The 26,895-nt window shown below is 57.9% G+C and overlaps 2 protein-coding genes across 3 annotated transcripts; one reads left to right on the forward strand and one right to left on the reverse strand.

The window, feature by feature from the left end:
• The first annotated feature begins 45 nt into the window (after positions 1-45).
• DDX54 (DEAD-box helicase 54) lies at positions 46-19,287 on the forward strand. Its single transcript, XM_032431531.1, has 20 exons — positions 46-245; positions 2,834-2,963; positions 4,361-4,431; positions 5,015-5,203; positions 5,304-5,353; positions 6,388-6,429; positions 6,546-6,641; positions 7,347-7,468; positions 7,568-7,629; positions 7,706-7,837; positions 9,385-9,595; positions 11,827-11,961; positions 13,374-13,604; positions 13,690-13,763; positions 14,469-14,672; positions 15,751-15,893; positions 15,984-16,097; positions 16,740-16,844; positions 17,026-17,138; positions 18,685-19,287. The coding sequence occupies exons 1-20, from the start codon at positions 72-74 to the stop codon at positions 18,915-18,917; spliced, it is 2,631 nt and encodes an 876-aa protein (XP_032287422.1). The 5' UTR covers positions 46-71; the 3' UTR covers positions 18,918-19,287.
• On the reverse strand, positions 13,995-25,997 carry CFAP73 (cilia and flagella associated protein 73). Of its 2 annotated transcripts, XM_032431533.1 has the most exons (8): positions 25,868-25,997; positions 24,357-24,462; positions 23,467-23,571; positions 22,948-23,148; positions 22,305-22,526; positions 21,866-22,024; positions 19,995-20,080; positions 13,995-14,194 (listed from the first exon to the last, which is right to left on the reverse strand). In XM_032431533.1, the coding sequence occupies exons 1-7, from the start codon at positions 25,921-25,923 to the stop codon at positions 20,000-20,002; spliced, it is 930 nt and encodes a 309-aa protein (XP_032287424.1). In that variant the 5' UTR covers positions 25,924-25,997; the 3' UTR covers positions 13,995-14,194; positions 19,995-19,999. The 2 variants fall into 2 exon arrangements, with proteins under 2 accessions (XP_032287424.1, XP_032287423.1); XM_032431532.1 differs by lacking the exon at positions 13,995-14,194 and having other exon boundaries at positions 19,442-20,080.
• Between the last annotated feature and the right edge of the window lie 898 nt (positions 25,998-26,895).

Genomic DNA, 26,895 nt, shown 5'->3' on the forward strand with positions numbered 1-26,895 from the left:
CCGTCCAGCCGCGCCGTTGGTACGTTCCCGCAGGCCCCGCCCCCTCCCCGGTTCCCTGCACCGGGGCCCGCATGGCGGCCGGCACGCGCCCGGCGGCCGGACCTCGGTCCCGCGCTGCCATGGCCCAGTGGAGGAAAAAGAAGGGGCTACGGAAGCGCCGAGGCGCGGCCTCCCAGGCCCGCAGCAGCGACTCGGAGGACGGCGAGTTTGAGATCCAGGCGGAAGATGACGCCCGGGCCCAGAAGGTAGGAGCGCGGGGCCGAGGCACACTTAGGAGCCCGGGCTCCGGCTCCGCGCATCGCCCCGCGGCCTCGGTTTCCCCAGCTGGGGAGTGGGCACGGCTGAGGGTGGGGATCGGCTGGCCGGGGGTCGGAGACAGGACCGCCAGCCTGAGCACGTGTCTCCGTGCCCGTCACGCCCCGGCTGCCGACGCTAGAGCCTCTGCATTCAGGGGCCGGGGCCTTCGGGTCTTCCTGGCCGGCTTTTGGTCGTCGGCCCTCATTGGCTACCTCCTGCCCAAGGGGCGGGTCCTAGCTCCCTTTGGTCCAATGAAAAGTGCGGGAGCCGAAGCACTGACTTCCAAGAGTTTGGGGGATTCTTGCCGGGTTGAATTAAGCGGAGGCCGGGCCCCTGGCTTGAGACAGTGACGCCCCCAAGACCCTGGTTAGCTAATAGTAAATTAAACTCGCGTTTGCTGACCGCTTAGTATGTGCCAGGCTCCACGCTAAGAACTTTACAAGCCTTATCATATAATCCTCATACCAGCTCTGTGAGCTAAGTGCTGCCATCTCCATTTTCCAGAGGACCCCGAGGCCTAGAGAGGTTAAGGAACTTGACCAAGACTTCACAGCTTGTGAGCGGAAGAGCCAGGATTCAAATCTCTGGTTCCAGGGCCCGTGCTGTTTCCACTACTGAGTGCCAACTATATATAAAAGGTGGAGGGTGGGGTGTAAGCACCGAGGGGGCAAAAGAGCTAAAAGCCCATTATTTCCCACAGCCCTGTGCCCAGATGGTGCCTGGCACAGAGTGGGGTTTGGGTAGGTAGATGAAAGAGTGAGTGTTTATTTTTTTATTTTTTTAAGATTTTATTTATTTATTTGAGAGAGAGAGAATGAGAGGGAGAGAGCACATGAGAGGGGGGAGGGTCAGAGGGCGAAGCAGACTCCCCGCTGAGCAGGGAGCCCGATGCGGGACTCGATCCAGGGACTCCAGGATCATGACCTGAGCCGAAGGCAGTCGCTTAACCAACTGAGCCACCCAGGCGCCCAAGAGTGAGTGTTTAGATGAAGAGAGGGATCTACGTTCCTCCAGGTCAGGGACCAGACTGGATCTGATTATGTTTCCCCACCCCAAGGGAGCCAGTAGGTGCTCTATAAACGTGGAGAAATTGCTAAAGCACAGGAGGGCAAGGTAGTAGGTGCCAAAGAAGAGCCCGCAGATATGGTCCAGACGAAGAGCTTTGCCCTGGTGCAGTCCTGTGTTCAGATGTGGCCCAACCCTGTGCTGGCTGTGGGACTTTGGGGAAGTTGTTTAACCTCTCTGTGCCACATCTGTAGACGGCAGACGTTTACACATGCGTACAAGACAGAGGATTATATGTGCCTCAGAGACTCATGAAAGGATTAAATTACAGTGTTCACGCATTCTACTCATTCAGTAAATATTGCTGGGGCACCAGTGGATTCCAGGCACTTTGTTTTCACGTGTCTTAGAACAGGGGTTGGCAAACTTTTCCTGTTAAGGACAGGTGGTAAATATTTTAGGCTTTGTGGGGCCATATAAGGTCATTGTCTTCTTTGATGTTTTTACAGTCTTTTAAATGTATGAAATCCGTTCTTAGCTCACAGACCGCACTAGACACACTGCAGCTCTGAGCCAGACAGTTGTAGGGGGCCACAGAGGGTCACAGACGAAAGAACATAGATTCTGAAGCCAGGGTTCAAATCCCTGCTGGCTGTGTGAGCGTGGACAGTTACTTCATCACTCTGTGCCTCAGTTTCCTTCTCTGTAAAATGGACAAACTAATAGTCCCTACTTCACAGAGTAGCCGTGAGGATTAAAAGCGGGGTAATTTTAGATGAATGCTCAGAGCATCACCTGGCTTCGAGCGAGGGCCACAGAAGTTTTAACCATAATGATGAACTAGTGCTCCATAAATGTTATTTCTGAGAGGAAGGGGGACAGCTCTGTGGTCTGAGAAGGCTCCCCAGAGGAGGTATCTGGGTTGGATATAGCTGTGCTAGGACAAGTGGGTCCTGGCTAGGCAGGAAGGAGGCTGCACAAGAGAGAGCAGAGCTGGGAGGGGTGATGGATCAGAAGGGGGCTCGGGAGAGGGGGACAGGGCAGCTTGGAGAAGTCTAGTACCACACACACAGTACATGCTTTGATTGGCCCTCTAGAGTTTTTAATTTTGAGGGTATTGGATGATAGACCAGGATGACAGTGATGATAATACCACCATTTATGTGCTGGATGCTGATCTAGGCTTTACACTTATCCATTTAGTCTTCACACGCTCTGTGAGACAAATGCTCTTTGTCATCCCTGTTTCCCAGATGTGGAAACAGACTCGGGAAGATTAAGTCTCTCGCCTGAGGTCTCACAACTGGCAAGGGATTGAAACGTAGGCAGTCTATCTGCACGGCCCACTCTCTGAGCCTCTGCCCTGCCCGGGTCCAGTCATGGGGAGCCCTTTAGCAGAGAAGTCACGTGATCTGGTGGGGGCATCGTCAGCTTGAATGGAGGGGTGCCCACAACATGATAGTCCCTCTCCCTTCCCCCAGTGGTCTGATTGTGCCTGGCGTGACGCTGCCTCTCTGTTCCTCCCTCCCAGCTGGGACCTGGCAGACCCCTGCCCACCTTCCCCACCTCGGAGTGCACCTCAGACGTGGAGCCGGACACGCGGGAGATGGTACGCGCCCAGAACAAGAAGAAGAAGAAGTCCGGAGGCTTCCAGTCCATGGGTGGGTGAGCCAGGCATCCGGGAACTTTGGGGGAGTCGCGGCAGGGGCTCATCATGCCCTCTGTGCTCTGGTACTGATGTCTGCTTGAGGCCCAGCTCTGTGGTAGGCATCAGGTAGACTGAGGACTGACCCAGTGAGAGAGCAGATAAAGCAGACTCAGGGCAGCGCTGACAACAGAACAGAGGACGCTCAGGGATTTACTGCAGGACAAAACGCATTTCAGAGGAGAGGGAGGAAGGGTGAAGTAGTGGGTGGTATCAGGACACCTGGCTAGCGGGAAAGAACGCTGAATGAACTCTCTTTCTTGCTCTTTACAAATCAGTAGCATCTGGCGCAAAGCTTTAAATATCAAGGTGAATATTTTTGTAATTTTAAAAAGAAGCCCTTTCTAAGTATCATCTGAACATTGTCTAATTTAACTTCTTTTCGGTTAGATGTATGTTTACAGAAAAACACTGTAAACTAAGTTAAAGTAAATGCTGTATCAGGGACGTACTTGCAACTTTGGGGACCGATACAGGGTGAACATCAGTAGTATACAAAGAGCTTTTACAAATCAGTAAGGAAAAGATACCCTGATAGAAAACTGGGTGAAGAAAATGAAAAGTCGACTCACAAAAGGAATTTGGATGGCGAATTAATATATTAAAACTGCTAAAGTTTTATCAATAATTAGAGAAAAAGCAAATAAAAACATCTACACGTGGCTACTTTTCACCTTTCCGGATCATAAAGATGAAGAGTTGACCAAAAAGCAGCTACAACCACGGTGCATCCTGTCCCCAGGCCTCCCGTTGTCCTCCCATTTCCATAACGCCAAGTCACATTCAGTCTCCAAAGGCCACCTCCTTCCCCACACAGGGCCACATGCCTCAATTGGTCAGCTCCCTTACTCACGCCCATCTCAGGCCCTGGCCACTTCCCACCCTTTTCTTTTAGTTATAAAAAATTTCAAACATTAAAAAAAAATAGAAAACAGTAAGTCTCCCTGTACCCATTGCCATTGTCAACCGTCCCGTTTCCTCCACAACCCCCCCCGCCCCGCCCCGCTTGTCCCCAGCATCCTGGAGGATTCTGATGCAAATCACAGACATCCCGTCTCTGTATCCCTAAATACTTACCACATGATCTTACCACGCCTGCAACAGGCACAGATTCTCAGCAGGGCTGAGACCCCCCCACTTTGAGACCCCAAGTTGTCTCACGAGTGCGTTCAAGTCAGAATCCACATGAGGTGTATCCCCCCTAGGGGGTAGGTTTGTCTACTAAGTTTTGTTCTGTCGCCCTTCTTTTCTTCTTGCTATTGACGTTGATGACACGGTCATCCGTCCTTTTTGGCTTTCCGTGGTGTGCCGCGGGGGCTGCCCTCCCCCTGACCATCCCTATGTCTCTCCCAGGCTTGAGCTACCCGGTGTTCAAGGGCATCATGAAGAAGGGCTACAAGGTGCCAACACCCATCCAGAGGAAGGTATGAGACGGGGGAAGGTTAATGGGGTTTGGGAGGAAGGGATGACCGACTTGGCCCTCCTGTCCAGCCTCGCGATCCCTGCCCCCTGTCTGGGCTGTCACATCTATCTCCCCTCTGACTCTGGCTGAAGCCCCACACAGCCGGTCCATTTCCCAGGTGGAGAAAGTTGGCCTCTTTGCCATTTGAGCCTCCCCAAGGCTGCCCACTGCTGAGCCCCTGCTCAGGCAGCTCACAGATACCCCATTATCACCCCTGGGTCATGAGTGTTGTCCTCAGACAGTGAGCCAAGAGGTGGGCAGTGATCCTCTGGGGAGGAGGAGGAGGATAAGACGGGGAGGTAGAGTTTGGCTTGACCTAAAGAAGGGTGTGTTCCAGCTGTAGAAAGAGTTGGGAGTAGTGAGCTGCTCGTTCCTGGAAGGGTACAAATAAGGCTTGGCAGGAATGGGCGCAGGACTGGGCAACAGACCCCTAACCACTTACCGAGACCCTGAGTTTGCCCACTCCCTGGGGGCTCAGTGCTCTGGATCGTGTGGTGCAGGGGGCCGGAGCTGACCCTGCCCCTCCCCCACCCGCTTCCCTCCAGACCATCCCGGTGATCCTGGATGGCAAGGACGTGGTGGCCATGGCCCGGACCGGCAGCGGCAAGACGGCCTGCTTCCTCATCCCCATGTTCGAGCGGCTCAAGACCCGTAGTGCCCAGACTGGGGCCCGTGCCCTCATCCTCTCGCCCACCCGTGAGCTGGCCCTGCAGACCATGAAGTTCACCAAGGAGGTGTGCTGGGGCCGGGGCTGCTGGGCTGAGCTGGGGCCGGTCAGGGAGGCCTGCGCGGGCTGAGTCATCTCTCTCTCTCTCTGTCTCTCCCCCCGCACAGCTCGGCAAGTTCACAGGCCTCAGGACCGCCCTGATCCTGGGTGGGGACAAGTAAGAGCCCCCTTGCCCCATGCCACGGGGGATCGACTGAGCCTGGGCGGCTTAGGTAGAGCGGCGCTGCTCTGTGCACCCCAAAGAGAAAGGGAAACATGCAGTAAAATGCCACAGGACTTTCCCACACGACAGCTCCTGGGGAGCTGGTGGTGCCCAGGTCAGCGCTCAGGCAGCGCGGTTGTACGTGTTTCAACACGTACCCCCAACAGTGAGCTGTCGCACGGAAATCAAGGAGTAAAGTTTGTGATAGCTCAGATGGGAAAAATGTAGGATTTCCTGCCGCGCTGGTCCCGTCTTTTGGGGTGGCAGGCACCATACCTGTTCCCCAGATGAGCAGACGGAGCACGTGATGGGCCCAGAGCCGCGCGGCGAGTTGGTGGTCGAGCTAAGATTGGAACCCAGTCTCCTGCCCCGTCCCGCAGGCTTCTCCCTCCCGGGGCAGCCCCTTCCTTCTTATTCTCTCGGAATGTCGCTGTGACCGGTCACTTTGGATTCTGAGAAGAATGTTTGGCTTTTAAGTGTTCCTTTGCCTGCATTGTAATTTGTTGTCTCTAGAGCCCGTGCCTGTCCGAAATGCCTCCCTGGGCTAGGCCAGACTCAAAATCCTGGCTCCCGCGGGCATCCCAAGGGGGTTTCAGAGGAGGACCGGAGTTAGGGCCATGTGCCCGGGGGTTTAAGAACAAGGACAGAGAGATCCAGGCCGCCTGGAATCTTGGGGAGCTGGCAGTCCCGGGGTTAGTTGGTAGGTGGCGCTAGAAGCCGAGGCAGGGTTGTGGCAGTCCAGAGAGGGAGTGGGGGCAGTTCCGGGGCTGAGCCCATCTCTTTGGGGAAGTCTTCGTGGTGTCAGTCCTTCTGTGTGTTTGAACTCGTGTCTTGTCAGGGCAGCGCCTTTGCCCAGAACCTCGGCGATCGCCTTTCCCCACTTCGGAGCCTGGGGGCGGGGTGTGGGCCTCACCTGACCACCTGGTTCTGGAGAGGGAGAGGGACTAAAGTGGCCTGTGTGTCAAGCTGACACCTCCTCTTCCCCCTAGGATGGAAGATCAGTTTGCTGCCCTGCATGAAAATCCCGACATGTGAGTTTGGGCTGAGGACGGCAGTCTGGGGTCTCCTCCCCGACGGCCAGCTCCTGGGGAGTGCGAGGAGGGCTCTGCCGGGGGCCCCGGTGACCTGGCTTGCACACCCCTTACAGAATCATTGCTACCCCCGGGCGCTTGGTGCACGTGGCTGTGGAGATGAACCTGAAGTTGCAGAGTGTGGAGTACGTGGTGTTCGATGAGGCAGACAGGTAAGACCACATGCACTCCCCTGGGCACCTGCACCAGGGTTGGCCCCGAGACCCGGAGGAAGGACTTGGCCAGGAGAGGCCTGCATGGCCGAGCTCAAAGCACTGTTTCCCCCAGCGTGGGCCACAGACCTGAGGCAGCACCGGGGCTCACAGCTGCCTGCACGGACAGTTTTTATTTGGTGTTTGTATATTGTATTTCCTTTTAGGGCAATGGGAGGAAACAGTAAAACAACAAACACATGATTTCAAAGAAATACAAAGTAGCACAAAGCTGGGAGCACCAGACTGGAGCCAGACAGGGGTGGGATCACAACGCAGCTCTGTGACCTTGGGCACATCTGAGGGTCCGTGGCCCTTGGTGGGCTCATCCATGGACAGGGCACCCACTAGCCCGTGCTGGCAGGTGCTGGGAGAGTCAGTGCTTAGAAAGCCCTCACACCGTGCCTGGCGCAGCGGGAGGGCCCCTGGCCTTGGCCTCAGCGTGACACGGAGCCGCGTAACTGAGAACAGACTCAAGGTTTTTAGGTCATCACTGCTGGGCATGCGGTGGTCACGCAGAGAAAAAGTGAGCTAAAAAGTGAGGTAAAGAATCACGTGGGACACACACCAGTCCACGTGGCAGAGAGTGTGCAGGGGGCGAGGGCCACGGGTTTGGAACTCGCTGGAGTGGAAGCCCCTCTCCGACCCCCGCCCTCTGTCCCCCAGGCTCTTTGAGATGGGCTTTGCCGAGCAGCTGCAGGAAATCATCGGCCGCCTCCCTGGGAGCCACCAGACTGTCCTGTTCTCTGCCACGCTGCCCAAACTGCTGGTGGAGTTCGCCCGCGCGGGTGAGTGAGCCGGGGTGCGGCTAGGGGCCTGGGGGGCTCGTCCTTCCATGACTACCCACCTCCGCCCCCCGCCCAACACCTTCCCTGTGCCAACCGCAGGCCTCACGGAGCCCGTGCTCATCCGGCTCGATGTAGACGCCAAGCTCAACGAGCAGCTCAAGGTGAGGCTCCACCCGTGCCCCTTCCCGAGCCTGCAGCCACGGCCCTGTGAGCCCACCGTGGCCCCTCTCCCCACAGACCTCCTTCTTCCTTGTGCGCGAGGACACCAAGGCTGCCGTGTTGCTTCACCTGCTGCGCACCGTGGTGCGGCCCCAGGACCAGACGGTGGTGTTTGTGGCCACGAAGCACCACGCCGAGTACATCAGCGAGGTAGGGGGCGCCCTGAGGGAGCCAGCTTGGGGAAGCCGCTGCTGGGCCAGCCTCCTGGGGACCACCACCTCCTCTGCGGCAGGCTTGGAGCTGCGGCTCCGGGTACGGCCACCAGAGGGCAGCACCAGGGCTGGACACAGGCCTGGCCAGGGCTGGTCCTCTTTTATTCTTTTAACTTTTTATCATAAAGAATTCCAGGGGCGCCTGGGTGGCTCAGTCAGCTAAGCGTCTGCCTTCGGCTCAGGTCCTGATCCCAGGATCCTGGGATCGAGCCCTGAGGCAGGCTCCCTGCTCAGCGTGCTTCTCCCTCTCCCTTTGCCCCTCCCCCTGCTCATGCTCTCTCTCTGGCTCTCTCTCGAGTGCACGCGCTCTCTCTCAAATAGTTAATAAAATCTTTAAAAAAAAAAAAAGAATTCCAAATACACACTAACGTCAGCAGATAGCATCACGAACTCCCAAGTACTCAGTTATCAACTCACGCCTAGTCTTGATTCCTCTGATATTCCCCTACATCCAGGTTATTTAGAAGTACCTCCCCCGCCCCCAATCCTGCCATTTTCTGTAGATTTTCAGTGTCCCGTGTATCTCACGTTTTAAAATGGAGGCGTGCCCTGCAAGCTGGAAGCTGGGTAAAGTGTCCTAAGCTTCCGGGAGCAGTGTGGTGGAGTTTTTCCATACGCATATGCCTGGGACCCTTGGCATGGGGCAGTCCGGGTGTCCCAGAGGCTGCCAGGGCCCTTTGCCAGTTGTTGCCACCTACCCCAGGGCGGCCACACCTGGGGTTTGTTATCTGAGGACGCAGTTCACTGGGTTTCACGTGGTTGTTGTGCATTTAACGGTACTTCCTTGTGCAGCTGCTGGGATCACTGATGAATAAAACCAAAATAGTAATTTTTTTTTTTTAAGATTTTATTTATTTATTCATGAAAGACAGAGAGAGAAAGAGAAGCAGAGGGAGAAGCGGGCTCCCCGCTGAGCAGGGAGCCCGATGTGGAACTCGATCCCAGGACCCTGGGATCATGACCTGAGCCCAAGGCAGACGCTTAACCATCTGAGCCACCCAGGCGCCCAAAATAGCAGTTAATACTGTCACGGTACTTCTAATGTCCTAGGCCCTGTGCTCAGCCCTGTATACGTATTAACTCATTCAATCCTCGTCACAAAGCCACAAAGAAGAAATTCTTAGTCTCCCTCGTTTTGCAGACGAGGAAAGCGAAGGCACTGAGAGGTTAGATAACTTGCTCGAGGTCACACGGCTTGGTAGTAGCAGAGGCGGGATGAGGTCGGTCCCTGCGGGAGACCTCTGCATTGATACCCCTCCGACCCTGCGGAGAGGTGGGAGGTGATAGAGACCTCACGTACTGACGAAGTACCACACCACAGCTACCCCTCAGAGCTAGGATTCAGACCGGAAGTGCCCCCCACTCCAGAACCCTCAGTCTTCCCACCACATCGTGGCACCCCCGCCATCCGTGTCCCGGCTTCCTCTCCCGTCCCCTGCAAGCCCTCTTACCCCTTGCCCTCCCTCTTGTCTTCACTCTGAGCAGCTGCTGACTACGCAGGGGGTGAGCTGCGCCCACATCTATAGCGCCCTGGACCAGACGGCCCGCAAGATCAACCTCGCCAAGTTCACCCACGGCAAGTGCTCCGCCCTCATCGTGACTGACCTGGCAGCCCGCGGCCTGGACATCCCGCTCCTCGACAACGTCATCAACTACAGCTTCCCTGCCAAGGGCAAGCTCTTCCTGCACCGCGTGGGTGAGGAGCCCGGGGCTGGAGCTGGCCCAGGGTGGGAGCTGAGGGTGCAGGGTCCGGTGCTCCAGGCGGAGACATCGAGGCCTGGGGAAGGGCCCCATAAGGTCGCGTCTCTGGGGGATGTGGCCCAGGCATGACTCGCACAGCTCTGAGCAGCTCTGGAGCTCTTCTGGGCTCTCTCTGCCTTTCCTGTCCTGGGGCCCGAAGACATGTCCCCTGACCCCCCTCCTCCTCACAGTCCTCTCCCTGAAACTCTCTTTTTAGTTCCTCTCCTTTAAACCTTTGCAAGATTGAACTAACACACGACCCCTCTGCCTCCTGTTCATCCAGCGCAGATAGGAAGGAGCGCCTGACTTTGTCGAGTCAGCACGTGGGGCCCACCTTCCTCTCTGCCGTCCCAGGCCAAGGACTCTGTCATTTTTCAGGGATAAAAGTAAGGCACCCACATAGTAGGGAAACTGGAAAATGAAGCAAAGCACATAGAAGGCAGTAAGCCACGCGCCTGTCATTGGTGAAATGACAGCAACTGGTGTGTCCCCCCCCCGCCCAACGCTCCTGTCGGGCCTGGGTGCGAGCATTTTACTGGCTCTTTCCGTCTTCACAGCCATTCTATGTAGTGGGTGCCAGCATCATCAGCCCCATTTTATAGATGAAGAAACTGAGGCCAGGGAGGTTCATAACTGGCCAGGGGTCATACAGGTAGCAAAGTGGGACAGCTGAGGTTGGAACCCCCTCTTCACCACTATCCCTCCTTGCCTCCCTGGTGGTATGGCTGTCATTTTAGTGTGGCTCTTGTCACTGCTGCCTTTTTAAAAATCGTGGTAAAAAGTATACATAACGCACAATTCCCATTTTAATCGTTTTTAGGTATAACTTCAGAGACAGTAAGTACATTCATATGGCTGTGCAGCCATTACCACTGTCCACCTCCAGAACCTTCTCATCTTTCCAAACTGAAACTGTCCTCGTTAACCCTAATTCCCTGGCTTCCCTCCCCCAGCCCCAGGCAACCACCATTCTATTCTCTGCTTTTTTTTAACTCCTAACTACGTGCTTCATTTGTAAATACAAATAAGCTCAATGTGCGTCCATGAGAGAAGAATCTGGCGGGCAGGTTCCATATGATTGAACATTGTTGAATAAGTAAATTCTGGCTGCCCATGCTGGGCCCCGGGAGAATTGCTTCCACCTTCAGTCGGTGCGTGTGGGAGGCCTCCATCCGGGTCCCGGGCTGCGGGTCTGGGGGCCTTGGCTCCCTGTTGGTTGCCAGTTGCCATGTCCATATGGCTCTGGGAAGAGCTGGCTTGCGGGTTCCTCAAGGGGTCCACAGAACCCCCCCCAAAGGGAGTTTCTCATGTGCTCTGTGACCCACAGTGTGAGTCAGACCACCCCAAACGAATCTTGCAAATGTGGTGACACTTTGTTATTGCAAATGCAGAAATAAGCCAAAGATAACGTTACACTTGGATTCCCTTAACACAGAATTAGAATCACACTGGACATTCTTTCTTGTCACCTTTTTCTTCCGTCAGCCTATGTCATGTGTGTTTTCTGTTCACCATTAAACATCATTCTGTGACAGGGGTTGGCAAATCTGTTTGTAAAGGGCCAGATAGTAAATGCTTTAGGCTTTGAGAGCATATAATCTCCCTGGTCTCTGCCATTGTAGCTTGAAAGCAGCCTTAGAAAATATGTAAATGAAGGAGCATGGCTGTGTGCCTATAAAACTTTATTGACACGAACAGGTAGGGGGCCAGCTTTGGTCACTGGCCACAGTTTGCTGGCCCCTTTCCATACCTGTGTAATTCCCACCATGTGGTCATCAGCTAAGTCATTTAGCCAGGCCTCTGTCAAGTCTTGAAGTGGTTTCCAACTTGGGCTTGTTTTGGGCACAGCTGCCGTAGGCACCCTTGAATGTGAATCTTTGGATTCTTGGTTATTTCCTTGGGGAAAATCTCCCAAAATGGGGATGCTGAAGACTTTGGGTGTTGATAATGAGCGCAGGTAGCCTTATCTTTATTTCTGCTAACTTCCCAGAGCACTGTGTGGGCTCACACGCTTGTGCAGGGAACCCTGGTGACCGTTGGTGCCCCTTCTCTTCTCATAGTCAGGGACAGCAGCTCAGCGAGTGTGGCCTTGGCCTGGCCCACACCCTTAGAGTCAGGCCAGCGGGACTCATGCTGGGCTGTAGGATCCTTTTGTCTTTTCTACAGCTTGACCTTTTTACCCCACAGGCCGCGTGGCCCGGGCTGGCCGAAGCGGCACAGCCTACTCCTTGGTGGCCCCAGACGAGGTCCCCTATCTGCTGGACCTGCACCTGTTCCTCGGCCGCGCCCTCACTCCTGCCCGCCCCCGTGAGGGGTCCTCAGGTGAGTGGAGGCCGGAGCACTGGAGCAGGAGTCCCTGTGGGTCCGCTGTGGAGCTCATGGTGCAGGTCGGGGAGAAGCTGTCCTGGCTTTGGGAGGAGGCGGGGCTGGATTTGACCCCAGGGTAAGAGCCCTGTATTTTAAACTCAGAGTTTCACGTACAAATCCAGATTCCTCATGTCTGTTGGAAAACGGCTGGGTCTGACTGCCTAGTCTGCCTTTTCCTGAGGTTGCTGTACAGGCAGTGTGGGCCATGTGCCCGGGATAGATGGGCCCCCAGGTTCACGGCAGCCCCTGCCTCCCCTCCTCCTCTCGTCTGGCCCCTGCGGGCATCTGTTTGAGACCCTGCCCTTGACTAAGTTTCCGGGGCAGCCCAGGCAAGCAGAGAGAGACTGAGGTTCATTCAGGCCGAGCTCCCAGAACTTTCCCTTATTCTCTGTGGGGTGGGATTGCATGGGGTGGGCAGCGGTGATCGTGGTCGCCTTCTCCTGTGGTCCTTCTATGTGTCGAGCCCTTAGTGCACATTGTCTCCCGTGTCCATCTGAGAACATAGAGACGGTTGCTTCACAGGTGAGGCCAAGCCACTCATCCCACGTTGCTTATTACTCAGCAGGAGGTGGGAGCGCAGATTCAGGAGGCCAGGTGTAAATGGAGCCCGCACTCGGGGCAACCCTGCACGCATTCACTGAGCACCCCACTGTGTGCTGCATCCGTGCTTCAGAGCATCGGGAGCACCTGCAGCTCAGCCGCCAGGCCCGTTGTCCAAATGCAGATTCTGGAGCCCTCAGCAGACCTCCCGGGTTGAGGCCAAGCAGTGGGGGGGGAGGGGCAGAGAGAGGGAAGGAGCCCCCACAGCAGTGTCCCAGCAGAAGCCAGCCACGGAGTAGTTACCTGTTAGGGGGAGGCCATCCTGCATTTGCCCCAGCGCTAGCCAGGTGGGCAGCATGGCCCAGGACCGGCTTGCTGCAGAGGAGGTGGGCTCTTGACCCAGCGCGGGGGCTGCATCCTGACACTGCCCTGCAGGCGCACTGCTGGGCAAGACTGGACCTCTGCCGTGCCTCAGTCTCCTCTTCTGTAACGTGCGGTTGTTGTGGGCACCCGGTGGTCTCGTGGGAGAGTCAGCAGAAAGCACGAGCGAGCGAGTGGCTTAGGCTCCGCAGGTCATAGGCCCCACGGCAGCTCCTCAACCCCGCCCTTCTGGTGCAAAGTTAGCTAAAGACAGTAGGAGCGTGGATAGAAAACGATCTTGAGGAAAACAGGCAGTGGCTCTCGGGTCGCAATTGCGGGCGCCTAGTCGAGCTCGGTCAAGTGGCTGGCCGGAGCAGCTGCTCCATAACGGGATTATTTCGTGATTCGGGGGCCTGGGAGGCGAGGGCCGGCTGCGGGCCTCCGACGGGCTCCGTGTGTGTTGGCAGGCGCGGTCAGCGTGGACGGCGTGCTGGGCCGGGTGCCGCAGAGCGTGGTGGACGACGAGGAGGGTGGCCTGCAGAGCACCCTGGTGGCGTCGCTGGAGCTACGGGGCCTGGGCCGGGTGGCCGACAACGCTCAGCGGCAGTACGTGCGCTCCCGGCCTGCGCCCTCGCCCGAGTCCATCAAGAGGGCCAAGGAGCTGGACCTCGCAGGGCTGGGCCTGCACCCCCTCTTCAGTGAGTCCCTGCGGGGGGCGGGGGTTGGGACAGTGGGCCCCCGCGGAGCCTCCCCGGCCTCAAGCCTCCTCCCCACCCCCACCAGGCTCGCGCTTCGAGGAGAAGGAGCTGCAGCGGCTGAAGCTGGTAGACAGCATTAAGAACTACCGCTCACGGGCGGTGAGTAAGGGGGTGGGAGAGCCCGCGGGTGCCCGGGGGTCACGGTGGCTGCCGTGGAGCTGGGACTCTGGCTGAGCTCCTGACCCCAAGCAGGACCCCAGCGGGGCTTTTCTTCTGAGCTTGCAGCTCTGCCTCATCAGCATCTCGAGTGATGCCCCTTGTTCTGGAACCGTCCCTGCTGGCCTGCAGCAGATACCCCATGTGGTAGCCATTTCCTGCCGCTTCCAGAGGGGTAGACTGAGGCTCACAGAGGGGAGTGACGTGTGCCAGGCCTGTCAGCAGCCTGGAGCTGGCTTTCTGTCACCTTTCATCCCCTCTTGACTCCTATTGGGCACCCCATCTGGGGCCTGTGCCAGGCACGCACAGAAGCACAAAAAGACCTTCCGGGGAGTGGGCAAGGCTGCCAGGCAACCAGCATCAGGGAAGAGGAGCTGGGGACGGTCATGGTAGAGAACACTGGTTTCAGAGCCAGGTAAACCAGGATCAAAATGCCACTCTCGCTTGTCTCAGCTGTGTGACCTCCGGTTGGCTGCTTGCCCTCTCTGGGCCTCCTTTCTAATGGTGAAATGCAGGTAACCAGAGTACCCACCTCATAGAGTTGAAAGGACTTGGGGAGGAATGCCATAGGGAGCCCACCAGGCTGGTGAGGGCAGCGCTGGGAAGGAGGAGGCCAGTGGGTGAAGGACTCGTGTGTTCCCTCCACAGACCATCTTTGAGATCAACGCCTCCAGCCGGGACCTGAGCAGCCAGGTGATGCGCGCCAAGCGGCAAAAGGACCGCAAGGCCATCGCCAGCTTCCGGCAGGGGCGGCAGGGGCGGCAGGAGGACACAGCTGGCCCCGCCTCAGGCTGCCCGGCACCCCAGGAAGAGAAGCCTGAGGAGGAGGAGGCAGCGGGAGAGAGTGTGGAGGTACGGGCCCCGCTCTGGCCACCCTAGAGGCTGGGCCTGGGGGTAGAGCCGGGCGGGGGGTGCTACCCTCAGGGCTTTGAGTGGTCACTGGGGAGGATGCCGGGACTCCGTGTCCATCATCGGGCTCATGGTACGGCTCCGCTGTCCCTCGCCCAGAAGCCCAGTGCCAGATGTGTTTCAGGATCCAGAATCTTTAGGGTGGGCACACTGTGCATGATATGACACCCCATTGAGTCTGGGGTGTCACCGCCCTCAGATGCATCAGGGGGTCCCCCCACAAGGTGTGCCGTGCCGGTCCCCACACTGAGGGGACAGGCCCAACCTAGGCAGCCTCACATCAGCTCAGCTCGGCTTCTGCCGCCAAGCGAATTTCAGGGAAGCTCATTTCCAGAACCTTGTGGGCTAGGGCGCTGCGGCCAAGTGACTACGGCACAGGGCCGGGGCCCACGGGGCAGATTTGGGGCAGCGCTGGAGGGTCCCCGGTGGCGGGTGAGTCGTTGTCCTCCTCACCATGACAGTCTCAGCCTGAGGTCCGGGGCAGGTGGACAGGGGCCGAGCAGGGACTCTTGCCAGCAGCGAGGCCATAACACAGGCAGCCTCAGACACGGGGCCTTCGTGCCGGAAGGCAGGCTGGGGGACACGGGCACCCTGTTCGCCTGGCAGGCAGGGCCCTGAGCCCGCGCATCTACCAGGATATTCCTCTCGTATTTCATTTGCACCGAGGGCTCAATAGCCAAAAAGTACAGGTGAAAACTCCTGGACTAGTCCATACTGTATAGAGCAAGGCCAGGCCCAGAGAGGGGCAGGGCCTTGCCTTGGTCACACAGCCTGAGGCCCCAGCCTGGGGCTGGCAAGTGGGTCTCGCCCCGGGTGGCCCCCAGCCCCCTCCTCCTGCACCCGGCCTGCTCTGCTGGGGCCGAGGTAGTCCTGCAGTGCAGATGAGGAAACAGAGGGTGCGGGTGGAAGCACCAGACTTCTAAAGTCCCGGAAGCCGCTGGCCCTTAACTCTAGCTGGACTGGCAAGTGGAGAGGCCAGTGGCTCCCCTGGGGGGTGTGACGCCGGGCCTCTGTCTGCCAGGATGTCTTCACGGAGGTCATGGGCCGGAAGCGGCTGCAGCCGGGACCTGACCGGGGAGCCAAGAGGCGGAGGGAGGAGGCCCGGCATCGGGAGCAGGAATTCTACATCCCCTACCGGCCCAAGGACTTCGACAGTGAGAGGGGGTGAGTGGCCGGCTGGTCCTGGGGTGGGGCAGGTGGGGCCTGATGGGCCCCCCACTGACCCTGTGGCATGTCTCCGCCCTTCGTCTGCAGCCTGAGCGTCGGTGGGGACGGGGGGGCATTCGAGCAGCAGGTGGCTGGTGCTGTCCTAGACCTGATGGGGGATGAAGCCCAGAACCTGACCAGGGGCCAGCAGCAGCTCAAGTGGTGAGTGAGCGAGCGAGTGAGCATGCACCCCCATGCACCCCCATGCACCCCTGCCTGCCCTGTGGTCCCACACAGCAGACAGGTGGCCCCTGTCTGTCCTGACTCCCGTTTGTTCCCCTAGAGCAGGAAATATCAGCACCCCCATTTGATTGCGTGCAGCATGGATTGTGAGCCCTCCTGTGTTGTCCCACACGATCACACACAGCAAGGACAGTGACCCCACCACCACATCCTGTCCCCTTGATTTGATCGTACACAACAGGGATCTTGATCCATCTGTCCTTCCTGCTAGCTCGTCTTTCTTGACAGAGCTCATGACCCATCTCTCCCATCTGGACTCTGGTTCCAGAGAAATGGTGTGACTCAACCCAGGGTCACAGAGCCAGGAGGTGGCAGAGTAGGATTGGGAACCCCCGTTGGGCCCCTAACCCTGATCCAGGCCCCCCAATTCCCAATGACCCCCACACCACCTTTTGAGACCTGGGCTGCCAGGAAGAGGTGAGGCGGGCAGGGAACGGGCCTTTATTGAGCACTTGCTGTATGCCAGACATGGGCTGGCTGCTTCCCTTGAGGTGTGGGGAGGAAACAGGCGCCCCAGGCCCCCTCCTTCCACATCAGCTCTCCCAACTTCGTCTCCCGCAGGGACCGGAAGAAGAAGCGGTTTGTGGGACAGTCGGGACAGGAGGACAAGAAAAAGATCAAGACCGAGAGTGGCCGCTACATCAGCAGCTCCTACAAACGGGACCTGTATCCGGAGGGGCGGGGCCAGGGGCGGGGCCGAGTATCCCCTAGAGGCGGGCGTGGGGTCCGGAGGGGCCCAGCAGCCTCTGTCCCTGCATCCTCTGGATGTGGGGGCGCGCCGAGCACCTTCTGATGCCTCACCCCCTAGAGGTGGTACCTGTATCCGCTCCTTAACGCGGCTTCCCAGCTACCAGAAGTGGAAACAGAAACAGAAAATCGATGATCGTGACTCAGAAGACGAAGGAACATCCCACCAGCGAGGCCCAGAACGAAGAGGTGGGAAGCGGGGCAGAGGCCAAGGTAATGGTCCTCAAAGCAGTTTGGCAAGTGGTCCATTTGATCATCCAGGGACTTGGTTCTCTTTGGTCGGGCTGAGCCCTTCAGCGGTGCCAGGCTGCCGTGGGATTTGAACGGGCTCTGTCCGCTCCCCTCAGCGTCTCTCCTCTCTGGCTTCTGTTTCTCCCTCTCTGTCTGTCTCTGTCTCTGGTTTTCTTGGAAGCTTCCTCTCTGTCACTCCCTAGGCTCTCTCGCTCTCTCTCTGGGTCCCCATTCCTCTCTTTCCCTGACTCTGCATCCCTGTCCCTGCTCCTCTCTGCCTTTCTCCTCATTCTGTCTCTGTCTCCTTTTCTTCCCATCTCTCAGACTTTCTGTTTCCATCTGTCCCCCTCGTCATTTCATTCTTTGTCTCCTTTCTTCCCGTGTCTTGGCCTTTCTGTCTCCTTTCTGTCTTCATCTGTCTCCCCCATCATTTCTCTTTCCCTCTCTACACATGCATCTCCCAGTCTTTGTTCTCTCCTCCCCAGTCTCTCTGTGTCTCTCTTTTCCCTCTTGGTGTCTCTGTCTCTGTCTCCATCTCTCTGTGCCTCTGTGGACGTGCCCCTGCCTCCCCTGGGCCTCGCACCCCTCACGGCTCAGCTCCCCAGGGGGTGAGGATGGCCTGTGGGCTCCAGGAAGGAGCAGCCGTTCTCCCTCTGTGCTTTGTCCTCCTTGGAGGTGATGGGTCCCTGTCAGGCGCCCTGGCCCCCGTGGAGACAACTGGGGCTGCCTTAATGATCATCTGTATGGGAGCTCTGAAAAGGTCACTCTTGCGGGAGGGGAGGAGCCAGGCAGGGAGAGGGAACGTGGTAGAGGAGGGGGGACCCAGGACTTAGTGGGGAGCCAGGGAGGTAGGGGTAAGTGCCCTCCCAGAGATCTGGGAGAGCAGGCTGGGCTGGGGCCACTGACGTCTGTTGCCGCCGCTTTGCTGTGTGACCTTGGGCACATCCCTTCCCCTCTCTGGCCTTCTCTGACCTCTCTCCTGCCCAAGGAAGTTAAGCTAACAGCCTAGGGCGTGCAGTCCGTGGAGGCAGGGATTGGAGTCTTTCCCAGTCAGTGCTGGGTCCCCATGCCCGGCGTAGGGCACATGCTCAATAAATCTCCATCGGATGGTCTGTAACTGTGATAGTGCCCTTAGGAGGCCCTTACTCTGGGCTGGCTCTTGTTCTGAGCACGGTACACACCTCCTCACCTCCTCCTCATTGGGACCCGTGAGGTAGGTGCTGTTATCTCTGATTCAGAGTGGGGAACAGAGGCGCAGAGAAGTTAAGTGCCTTGCTCAAAGTCCGAGAGGTCCTGGCTGGGATTTGAACCCCGGCAGTGTGGGCTTGAGGGTCCATGCTGTTGACCACGACAGCAGACGACAGAAGCTTTATTGAGTACCTACGATGAGCCAGACCCTGGGGCCATAGCAGTGAACCCAGAACGGGAGTGGGGTGGTGGTGGGTGGGGGCGGCCTGGAGGCTTCTGGGAAGAGGAGGCCCTAGGAGTGGACTGGAAGGCTGAGCTCCCTGAATCCCTGTCCTGGCAGGTGCGTCCCAGCCCCGCACCCCAGGCGCCCCTGCGGGCCGCGTGCGCTCAGAGCTCAAGACCAAGCAGCAGATTCTGAAGCAACGGCGCCGAGCGCAGAAGTTGCGCTTCCTGCAGCGAGGGGGCCTGAAGCAGCTCTCCGCCCGCAACCGGCGCCGAGCCCAGGAGCTGCAGCGGGGCGCCTTCGGCCGGGGCGCCCCCGCCAAGAAGGGCAAGATGAGGAAGAGGATGTAAGGCACGTGACCCAGCCCCCTGGCTCCTCACGCGGTGCAGGGGTGGACGTCAGCAGATGTCCCCGAGTGCCACTGCGTGCCTGGCCCTGTGCCGGCCGCTGGCGGAGCTCCCTGCAGAAGAGGGGTGCCGCCTGGCCACACAGGGCAGCGGCCGCCTCTGCCCGAGGTGGAGCCTTTCACACAGGGTCTTCAGGGGCGCGCGGGGGGGTTGCCGGCAAGGTCGGGACGGCCAAAACCCGAGGTGGCCACTCAGCTGCTGCTGCTCCCATGTGTTCTGGGCGGTTCCTGAGTTCAGAGCTGGTGGCCACTCGGGGCCGAGCCCTCAGTGCCTAAGGCCCAGTGATGTATTTTTAATGTAATAAACCTTTATTGAGCCCTTCGAGTGGATGGGGAGCGCCGTCTACCCAAGGAGCCGGGAGGGGCGGACCCAGGTATTAAAGCCCCAGCTGGTGTGACCACTGAGTCCAGAGAGTGGGGGCTGGGGAGGGAGGTGGGAAGTGGGGTGTGGGGAAGAGGGCTCAGTGGCTCCTCCTCTGGCAGTGAAGGGGTTCACGTGGCCCCACCACATCCCCACCACACCCGCAGAGGTGAGAACCTGGTCCTGGCCTCTGCCCTGCAAGCCGTGTCTTCCCCAGCCCCAGTTTGGGGTCCTGGGAAGGTCAAGGGCAGCCTCCAGCAGTTGGATTCTCAGGCCACAGATCACCTGTGCTACTCCACAATGGAGGAGGCCTTGTGAGCAGGCGCCCCATGTGCGGGTGCTTGTTCTGTGGCCCTCTTGTTGGTCCTATTTTACTTACCGAATTTACCAGAATTTGCATCAGGCTTCATTCCAAACCCCTGACACACATCGGCTTGTTTAATGCCATGAGTGCCCTGAGAGGGAGGACCTGGTCCCAGGCCATGTGGTGGATGAGGGATTGGTGCCCCCCCCCACGTGGCCCACATTTATTTAGTACTCGCTGTATGCCCTCCTGTACTCCCCACAGCAGTCTGAGCAGGCACAGCCCTCCCATCTCTCAGGTGAGGACCACTCAGCATGCACCTCCTTTCCAGGGGGGCCCCCTGCCCCCCTGCTCACCTGGGTCAGGGCTGGGAGGCAGGTGTGGGCTCGGCCTGACGAAGGTTGGCCAGCATGGCGGAGAGGTCCAGGATGAACAGCTTCACCTGTGGGTCCCCAGCACAGCCAGTCACGTCCCAGCCCCTGAGTGTCCAGTTCCGCCGTCCCCACAACCCAGGATGTTGCAGAGCAGGGGTTGGGGGTGAACACCCCTATTAAAAGCAATGATGGTGGTTCCCAGGGGCCAGCCAACCTGCCCTAGACTGTTCTGGGTCCTTCGGGCCTCAGTCCAAGCCTCCCGAATGGTCTGTGAGCAGATACCCTCAGTTTCCTAGCTGGTATCACCTGCATTATAATTAAATGAGTATTTTCACTTCCATTAATTCATTTCCCCCCCTTTTTTAATTGGATCAACCATATTCATTGGTGTTTGACCTGCTCTCATCTCCATGGGTTAATATTCCCATATTTCCTTTTAATTAACTTATTTATTGATATGAACTGAATGCCCACAGGTCCACTGCCAAGAGCCAGAACTTGAGGCCAACTTACCCTTGGGTTCTCCCTTCACATTTGTCATGAAATAAACGTTTGAGAGGGAAACTATATTTCTAACAAAAATAGAATTAAGTTACCCCTTGTCATAAGTGGAGGGGCAGTGGAAAAATCCTACAACAGACATGAAACCCAGTTGCACTCTTGCGTTCTGGCCCACTCCTGTTGCCTACAGGGGGTGTGAGGCCCAGGCCCAGGGAGCACTGCAGGGGTTAAAGGCCCACTCGCCCCACACTGAATCTTTCTCCTTGGTAGGATCAGGGTCGGTTGAAAAGGGACAGGCTTGGGGCGCCTGGGTGGCTCAGCCATTAAGCGTCTGCCTTCCGCTCAGGTCATGATCCCAGGGTCCCGGGATCGAGCCCCGCATCAGGCTCCCTGCTCCGTGGGAAGCCTGCTTCTCCTTCTCCCACTCCCCCTGCTTGTGTTCCCTCTCTCGCTGTGTCTCTCTCTGTCAAATAAATAAAATCTTAAAAAAAAAAAAAAAAGAAAAGGGACAGGCTTTTGCCCGCTGCATCATACTGAGCCTCTGTCCCTCCTGGAGTTGTCTTGTGTAGTTCAAGGTGCTGGGCCACACTTGGGAGAACAGTGGGGTCCACAAATCCGTCCTACTCGGCATGTGGCACAAACGTAGGCTCCCGGGGTCCGAGTTCTTAGTGTTTGGTTGGGATCCAGGGTGTTGGGCGCAGGACAGGAGTGCCAGGGGCAAGTGTGCCTTTTTTTGTGTTTCTTCCACTAAAGGGGACCGTGCTTTGGGTCCCCATTAGAAGCAACAGAGGTGTCCGAAGTCAGAAACCCCCTCCCTCCGTTGTAAACCATGTCACCCCTTCCTCAACCTTGCAAACCTGAATGACTTGGTCCACAGTGACATTTGTGATGTGCTTGTGCAGGAAGAAAGCCAAGGACCCAGACCCACTCTCTCCCTCCCTAGGGAAGCTGAGGCCTGTCCGTGCAGGGAGCAAGAGGGTCAGGGATTAATTAAAGGTGGGTCTCCACCTGGTTTCTTGTCGATGTTGTCAGTTTGTGCTTGACCCTGGGACAAAGGACAGACTCTTGTCGTGAACGTGCGGTGTCCCGTGTACGCACCCCAGGCCCTGCGCACAGGTGAGGGCGCGGAGACCCAGAGAGGAGAGCACGGCTTCCTTGTGGCCACGGAGCAGATGCCCCTCAGAGCCAATACCCAACCCAGGCCTCCCAGGCAGGGTTCCCAGATGGCCATCGAGCCCAGATCTGGGGTGCTGGCATCATGCGCTCGGCTCCCGGAGGGTCACGCTTAACCCAGAGTAGGTGAGGTTTCCTGAAGCTCTGGGGGTTGGAGGGGGCACGGCGAGGGAGCGCACCTGCTGCAGCTGCCCTTCGGTGTCCTCGACGGCCAGGGCAGGAGTCTGCCTCTTGTGCTGGCGCACTAGCTGGAACAGGTTGAGCGCCGCCATTCTGGTGCGGCCCAGGAGAAGGGTCTTCTCAGCCGCGGTGTTCTGGATCTGAATCCACTTGGATTCCTGAAGAACCCCGCGCCCCCTTCCGGATCACGCTTGGAGCCTGCTGAGGAGGGCTGGGGCCCGCCCACTTCCCTCCGGTCAGGGGCGCACGGGCGCCTCCGGGAGAGGAACTGGGGGTCAGGTTCTGCTAGGACTGGCCCCCGGTGCCCTAAAGCGCTTTCCGACGCTGGCACCTGCCCGTTAGCGCCGCTGCCCCTCTGGGCTAAGCATCACCCCTTCTGTTCTCAGGGCGACGGGAGGCTGGGGGCCCGGGGGCCCACCTCCGCCCGGCGGGCCGTACCCAGCGCAGCGTGCGCTCCCTCGCAGCCTCCAGGCGCTCCAGCAGCTGCGCTCGCCGCCGGCCCTGCCCCAGCAGCTCGTCCTGCCCGGCGTCCCGCAGCCGCTGCAGCCGCGCGCGCGCCTCCTCCAGCTCCGCCCGCCGCCCGCGCTCCGCGAGCCGCAGCGCCGCCTGCATATCGGCCAGGCCGTCGAAGCGCGCCACCAGCTCGGGGACGTCCTGGAACTGGGGTGGGGTCAAGATGGGGTCCCCTCGCCACCTGGCCCTCGGGCGCCTCCTCGGAGGGCTCCTCCCTTCCCTCCCCACTCCGGCAGAAAGCCTAGCCCAGCCTCACTCCCTGTGATGGTTCCGTTCAGCTGGTATGTATTGAGTGCCTGCATACACCTCCTCCCCCCTCGGAAGTTACCATTGTGAGCCTCGGTTTCCCCATTTATAAAATGGGGTAGGCAAGAGCAGGACTCCCTTCACCGGGCGTTGGGGAGAATTCAAGAACAAAGCTTGTCCCTGGCATACAGTCAGCGCTCAGTAAGTGGTGATTGCTGGCATACAGTCAGCGCTCCAGTAGTGCACACCCGAAGCCGTCCCAGAGGCTACCCGACGCTGCACGGTGGCGCCTGAGCCCCCAGGCCTCCTGCAGGGCGCTCACCTCGGGCAGCTGCTCCAGCACTTGGCCCAGCAGGCGCGCGCAGGGCTCCAGGCGCTCCAGCCGGCGCTGCAGCCGCGCGCGCTCCCGCCGCAGCTCGTCCCGCTGGGCCCGAAGCCGGAGCGCCTCGGCCTCCCGGCGGCTCGCCTGCAGCCGCTCTTCGGCCGCCCTCCGCAGCGCGCGGCCGCGCCGGGCCTCTCTGTCCTGGGGAGGCGGGTGGAAGGGAGGCGACTGCCCTCACGACCTGGGAGTCGCCGGGGCTCCCCGCTTCCACCCGCCCCAACACTGGCACGCCGCGCGGGACGTAGCAAACAGGTGGCCCGTGGGCAGATTCAGCCAGTGTCTGATTTTGGTCCCTCGCTTCTCCCCCATGCTTTTTTAAAAACTCAAATGCATCAGGCAGTGCGTGCGTATTTCCTACTACTCCCTCTTGTATTAGTAAAGCCCACTTTAAAATTCACATGCAAGTCTGGCCTTGTGACCCAGTGACCCGCCTCCCCTCCCCCAGCCGTCTGCACCTACCTGCAAGAACTTGTCAAAGCGCACAAAAGACCCCTTTAGCTCCCGCTCCTTCTGTTCCAACTGTTCCCAGCGCTGTTTCCGGGCTGCCATCATGGTCTGGCACGCCTGGGGAGAGGTGAGGAGTGGGTGTCTGTGTGTGTTTAGGGGTTCAAGTTATCCAGCACCTTCGGGATCATACTTCGGTCATCGGTTGTCCCTGATCTTGTCGCTGCACCCCTGCTCAAATCCACCCATGGCTCTTCCCATGTGTGATGAAGCCTCAGTGCCCTCTTGTAGCCCCTGCATGCCGCTGTCCCTGTCCTTCCTTCTGGTCTCATCTCACCCCCTTCCTTTAACACTGTCTTCTAGACACTGGTCCTCCTGTGTTTTGTCCTTGCCTTCCAATCTTTGTACGCGCCGTTCCCTCTGCCCTCTTCTCCCTCCTCACCCCACCCCACCCCCTTTGCTGGATAAGCTGACTTGCCCTTCCCCCATCCCCAGACATGACTTCCTTCAGGAAGCCCTCCTTGACCACCTCTTTGTGGAGATAGGGGCTTCCTCGGGGTTCCCACAGCCTTCTCAGTGCTTCCCCACCTGACAGCAGTCTCCACCTGGACACTTGTCTGTCTCCTTCTTTAGACTGTGAGCCCCATGGAGGGGGACTATGGTGAGATGTCTAGATCCCAATGCAGTGTCGTGCACATAGTAGGTGCTCAGTGCGCATTTATTTGCACCAACTGATCTCATTTGATCATTGATGAGGAAACCAAAGCTCAGAGTGGTGAAATGACCCGTCTCAGACCCTGTAGCTAATAGGTCAGCTCCATTACTTCCCAACCCCTGCTCACCATCTTTTTTTTCTTTTTTGCCCGGGATCCCCAAAAGTCTCAGGGACTACAGTGGAAGCTCACCTCCCTCTGGGCCTGCAGGCGCCGGTCCGCATCCACCAGCTCCTGCCTCTTCTCCAGGAGACGCAGCACCGGCGGGAGGGTGTCCACATTTTGCTCTGGGATCTTCCTGGGGGCTCCAAGGGGGAGATGGGGATGAAGGAGGCAAGAGTCAGGGCCCCCAAACTCCCCACCAGTGCTTGAAATGCCCCCATTAGCCATAGACTAGCTGTTGAATTGTTCATTCATTCAACAAATTGTACTGAGCAACTACTCTGCGCCAGGCACCTTTCTAGGCACTGGGGGGGTGCAGGTGTGGGCACGGCAGACAAAAATCCCCACCTTCCAGAAGCCGGCGTTCTGCTGGGGGTGGGGGACACAGGAAATAAAGTTAACAAATAATAAATAATACTAGGACATGGTAGGTGCTCAGATGAAAAATGAAGCAGGCAAAAGGACATCTTTCAATGGGGAGGTGAAAAAGTCTCTCCGAGGAGACCCTGGGGTCATCTAGGCAGAGACCCGAAGGGCAAGAGGGAGTGAGCGTGTGGATACCTGCAGGGAACAGCGAATGCCAAGGCCCCAAGAGAAGAACCTTGGATTGTAGAAGGCTCTTGAGGCTCCTGTGGGGGTGGGCAGGGGGGGCGAGGACCATAGGAAAGGCAGGGCAGCTGCAGGAGATGGTGAAGAACCGGGTTCTGGGATAACACAGAGACAATGTGGGTCTGGTCAGGTGGTTGTAGGGGAGAGGTGAGGAGGGCGGTCACGCTGCAGTTTAAGAGCAGAGTTGATGCAGTGACGGGGGGTGGGGGTGGTGAGAAAGGAGAGAAAGGTGAACTCCAGGTGAACTGGAAGGAGGGTGCTAGTGGAAGGCTGAATGGGGAGCAGAGGAGAGCAGCTCCTTGCTGTGGCCGAGCTGTGGCCGGAAGGCTGTTAGACCTCCCCTAGACCTCCCTGCGAGGGCTCCAGGAGGAGGCTGGGATCTGGAGTCTTGCTGGGGTGTGTGTGTTGAGGGGGGGTGGATTGCATACAGCCCTACACGGTGGCTGTGTAGAGAGCAGAAGGGTTGCTTGAACATTCTGTTCAGCAGGGCATTCCCAGCACTGGTCCAGACTCTGACACTGAGCTTGGGACTCTCAGTCACTGCGGAACACAAAGTAGGCACCCGACAAGCTTCCTCCACTCCTCCTTGAAAATGCAGCGTTCGCAGGGAGAGGGGAGCAAGAGTTCACAGAATTCCTTCCCCCCTCAGTCCAAACGATTAAATCTCAGCTGGACGTCAGCCAGGAGTGGGGATCAGGAACAGATGAGAGGCCTGGGCTGTTAACCCAGCTCTGCTCTAACTAGCTCTGCCCTAACTAGCCCAGAGACCATTTTCCTCTGAGCCTCAGTTTCCTCCTTTGTGAAGTGGGGACAGCAATACGCCGCCAGGAACTGCCCAAGGAAGCCAGGCGCCACAGGCAAGGGGAAGGCATGGGTCGTCCCACCCGCTTCTGCCCCCCTCTCTCCCCTCCCCGCCATTCTGAAGCACTCACTCGGGCATTTTCTCTTGCAAGGCCAGTCGGAAATATTCCTCCCAGGGCACGGCCATTCTCCCTGCAGTTGCCCCGGGGCTCTCTTTCCACAGTGTCGGAGACTTGCACTAGCTCAGGAGGCCCTGGGGGTTTCGAGTGGAGGGCAGCGTAGCAGCGTGCTCTGTACTGGAAGAAGGCAGCCAGCCACCTAGCAGGCCTTGGTTGCCCGGGCAACCAACCACACAACATTCCGTTGCCTGCCTAAGGCCCGGGGCATCCATCCTGGGAGGGAGAAGAAGGGGGTAGCTGGGAGGGGAGCAGGCTTTGCCGATTCCAGAGACGGCTTTTACTCCCAATCTAAACTGGGGTGCAACAAGGAGGAGGTGGGTCCCTCAGCCAAAAATTTACCCTTTTGGTGCCCTGTGTCTGGTCAAACCTCTTCCTGGCTGGGTGGGATGAGATGCCTCTCTCGTGGCTGTATACTCAGTTGTCTGTTCAAAAGAATAATTATTGGACACCCACTGTTTGCAGGGTCATTCACTCCCTGGCAAGGTGCTGAGGGCCTACTGTGTTGCAGCTCTTTGAGGGTCAATCCCTTTGCTACCCTGGCCAAGTCTCATGGAACCCCCCAGGCTGGTTAGGGCGATCAGCACCACCGAGTGGAGAACAGCTTGGAAGGGTCCCATGATCTAGATTTGGAGGATAGGGGAGGGGGGGAGCTGACATACTTTGGGCAATTACTGTTGCTCAGACACAGAGAGCTAAGCGCTCTCTATATAATATCAATTTAATTCTTAAAACAGCACTCCAGGGGATGGTATTAGGGAAGAGTGCCCAGAGTAATACCCCTGGGTCCTCCACCCAGAAATAACACATGCTAACATCTCATCATCTTTGCTTTCTATCGTTTTAGTTTCCTGTTTTAAAAAATTTTTTCGTGTAAAGAAAGGCATTTTCTTATTGTAGAATAACACTATTAGAAAAAAAAAACTATACTTATAATGCCTACATTGCTAAAAACAACTCCTAAGCATTTTGTTTGAGCGTAT

This window comes from Phoca vitulina, unplaced genomic scaffold, assembly GCF_004348235.1.
Source record: "Phoca vitulina isolate PV1807 unplaced genomic scaffold, GSC_HSeal_1.0 scaffold46, whole genome shotgun sequence".
Classification (NCBI taxonomy): Eukaryota; Metazoa; Chordata; class Mammalia; order Carnivora; family Phocidae; genus Phoca; species Phoca vitulina.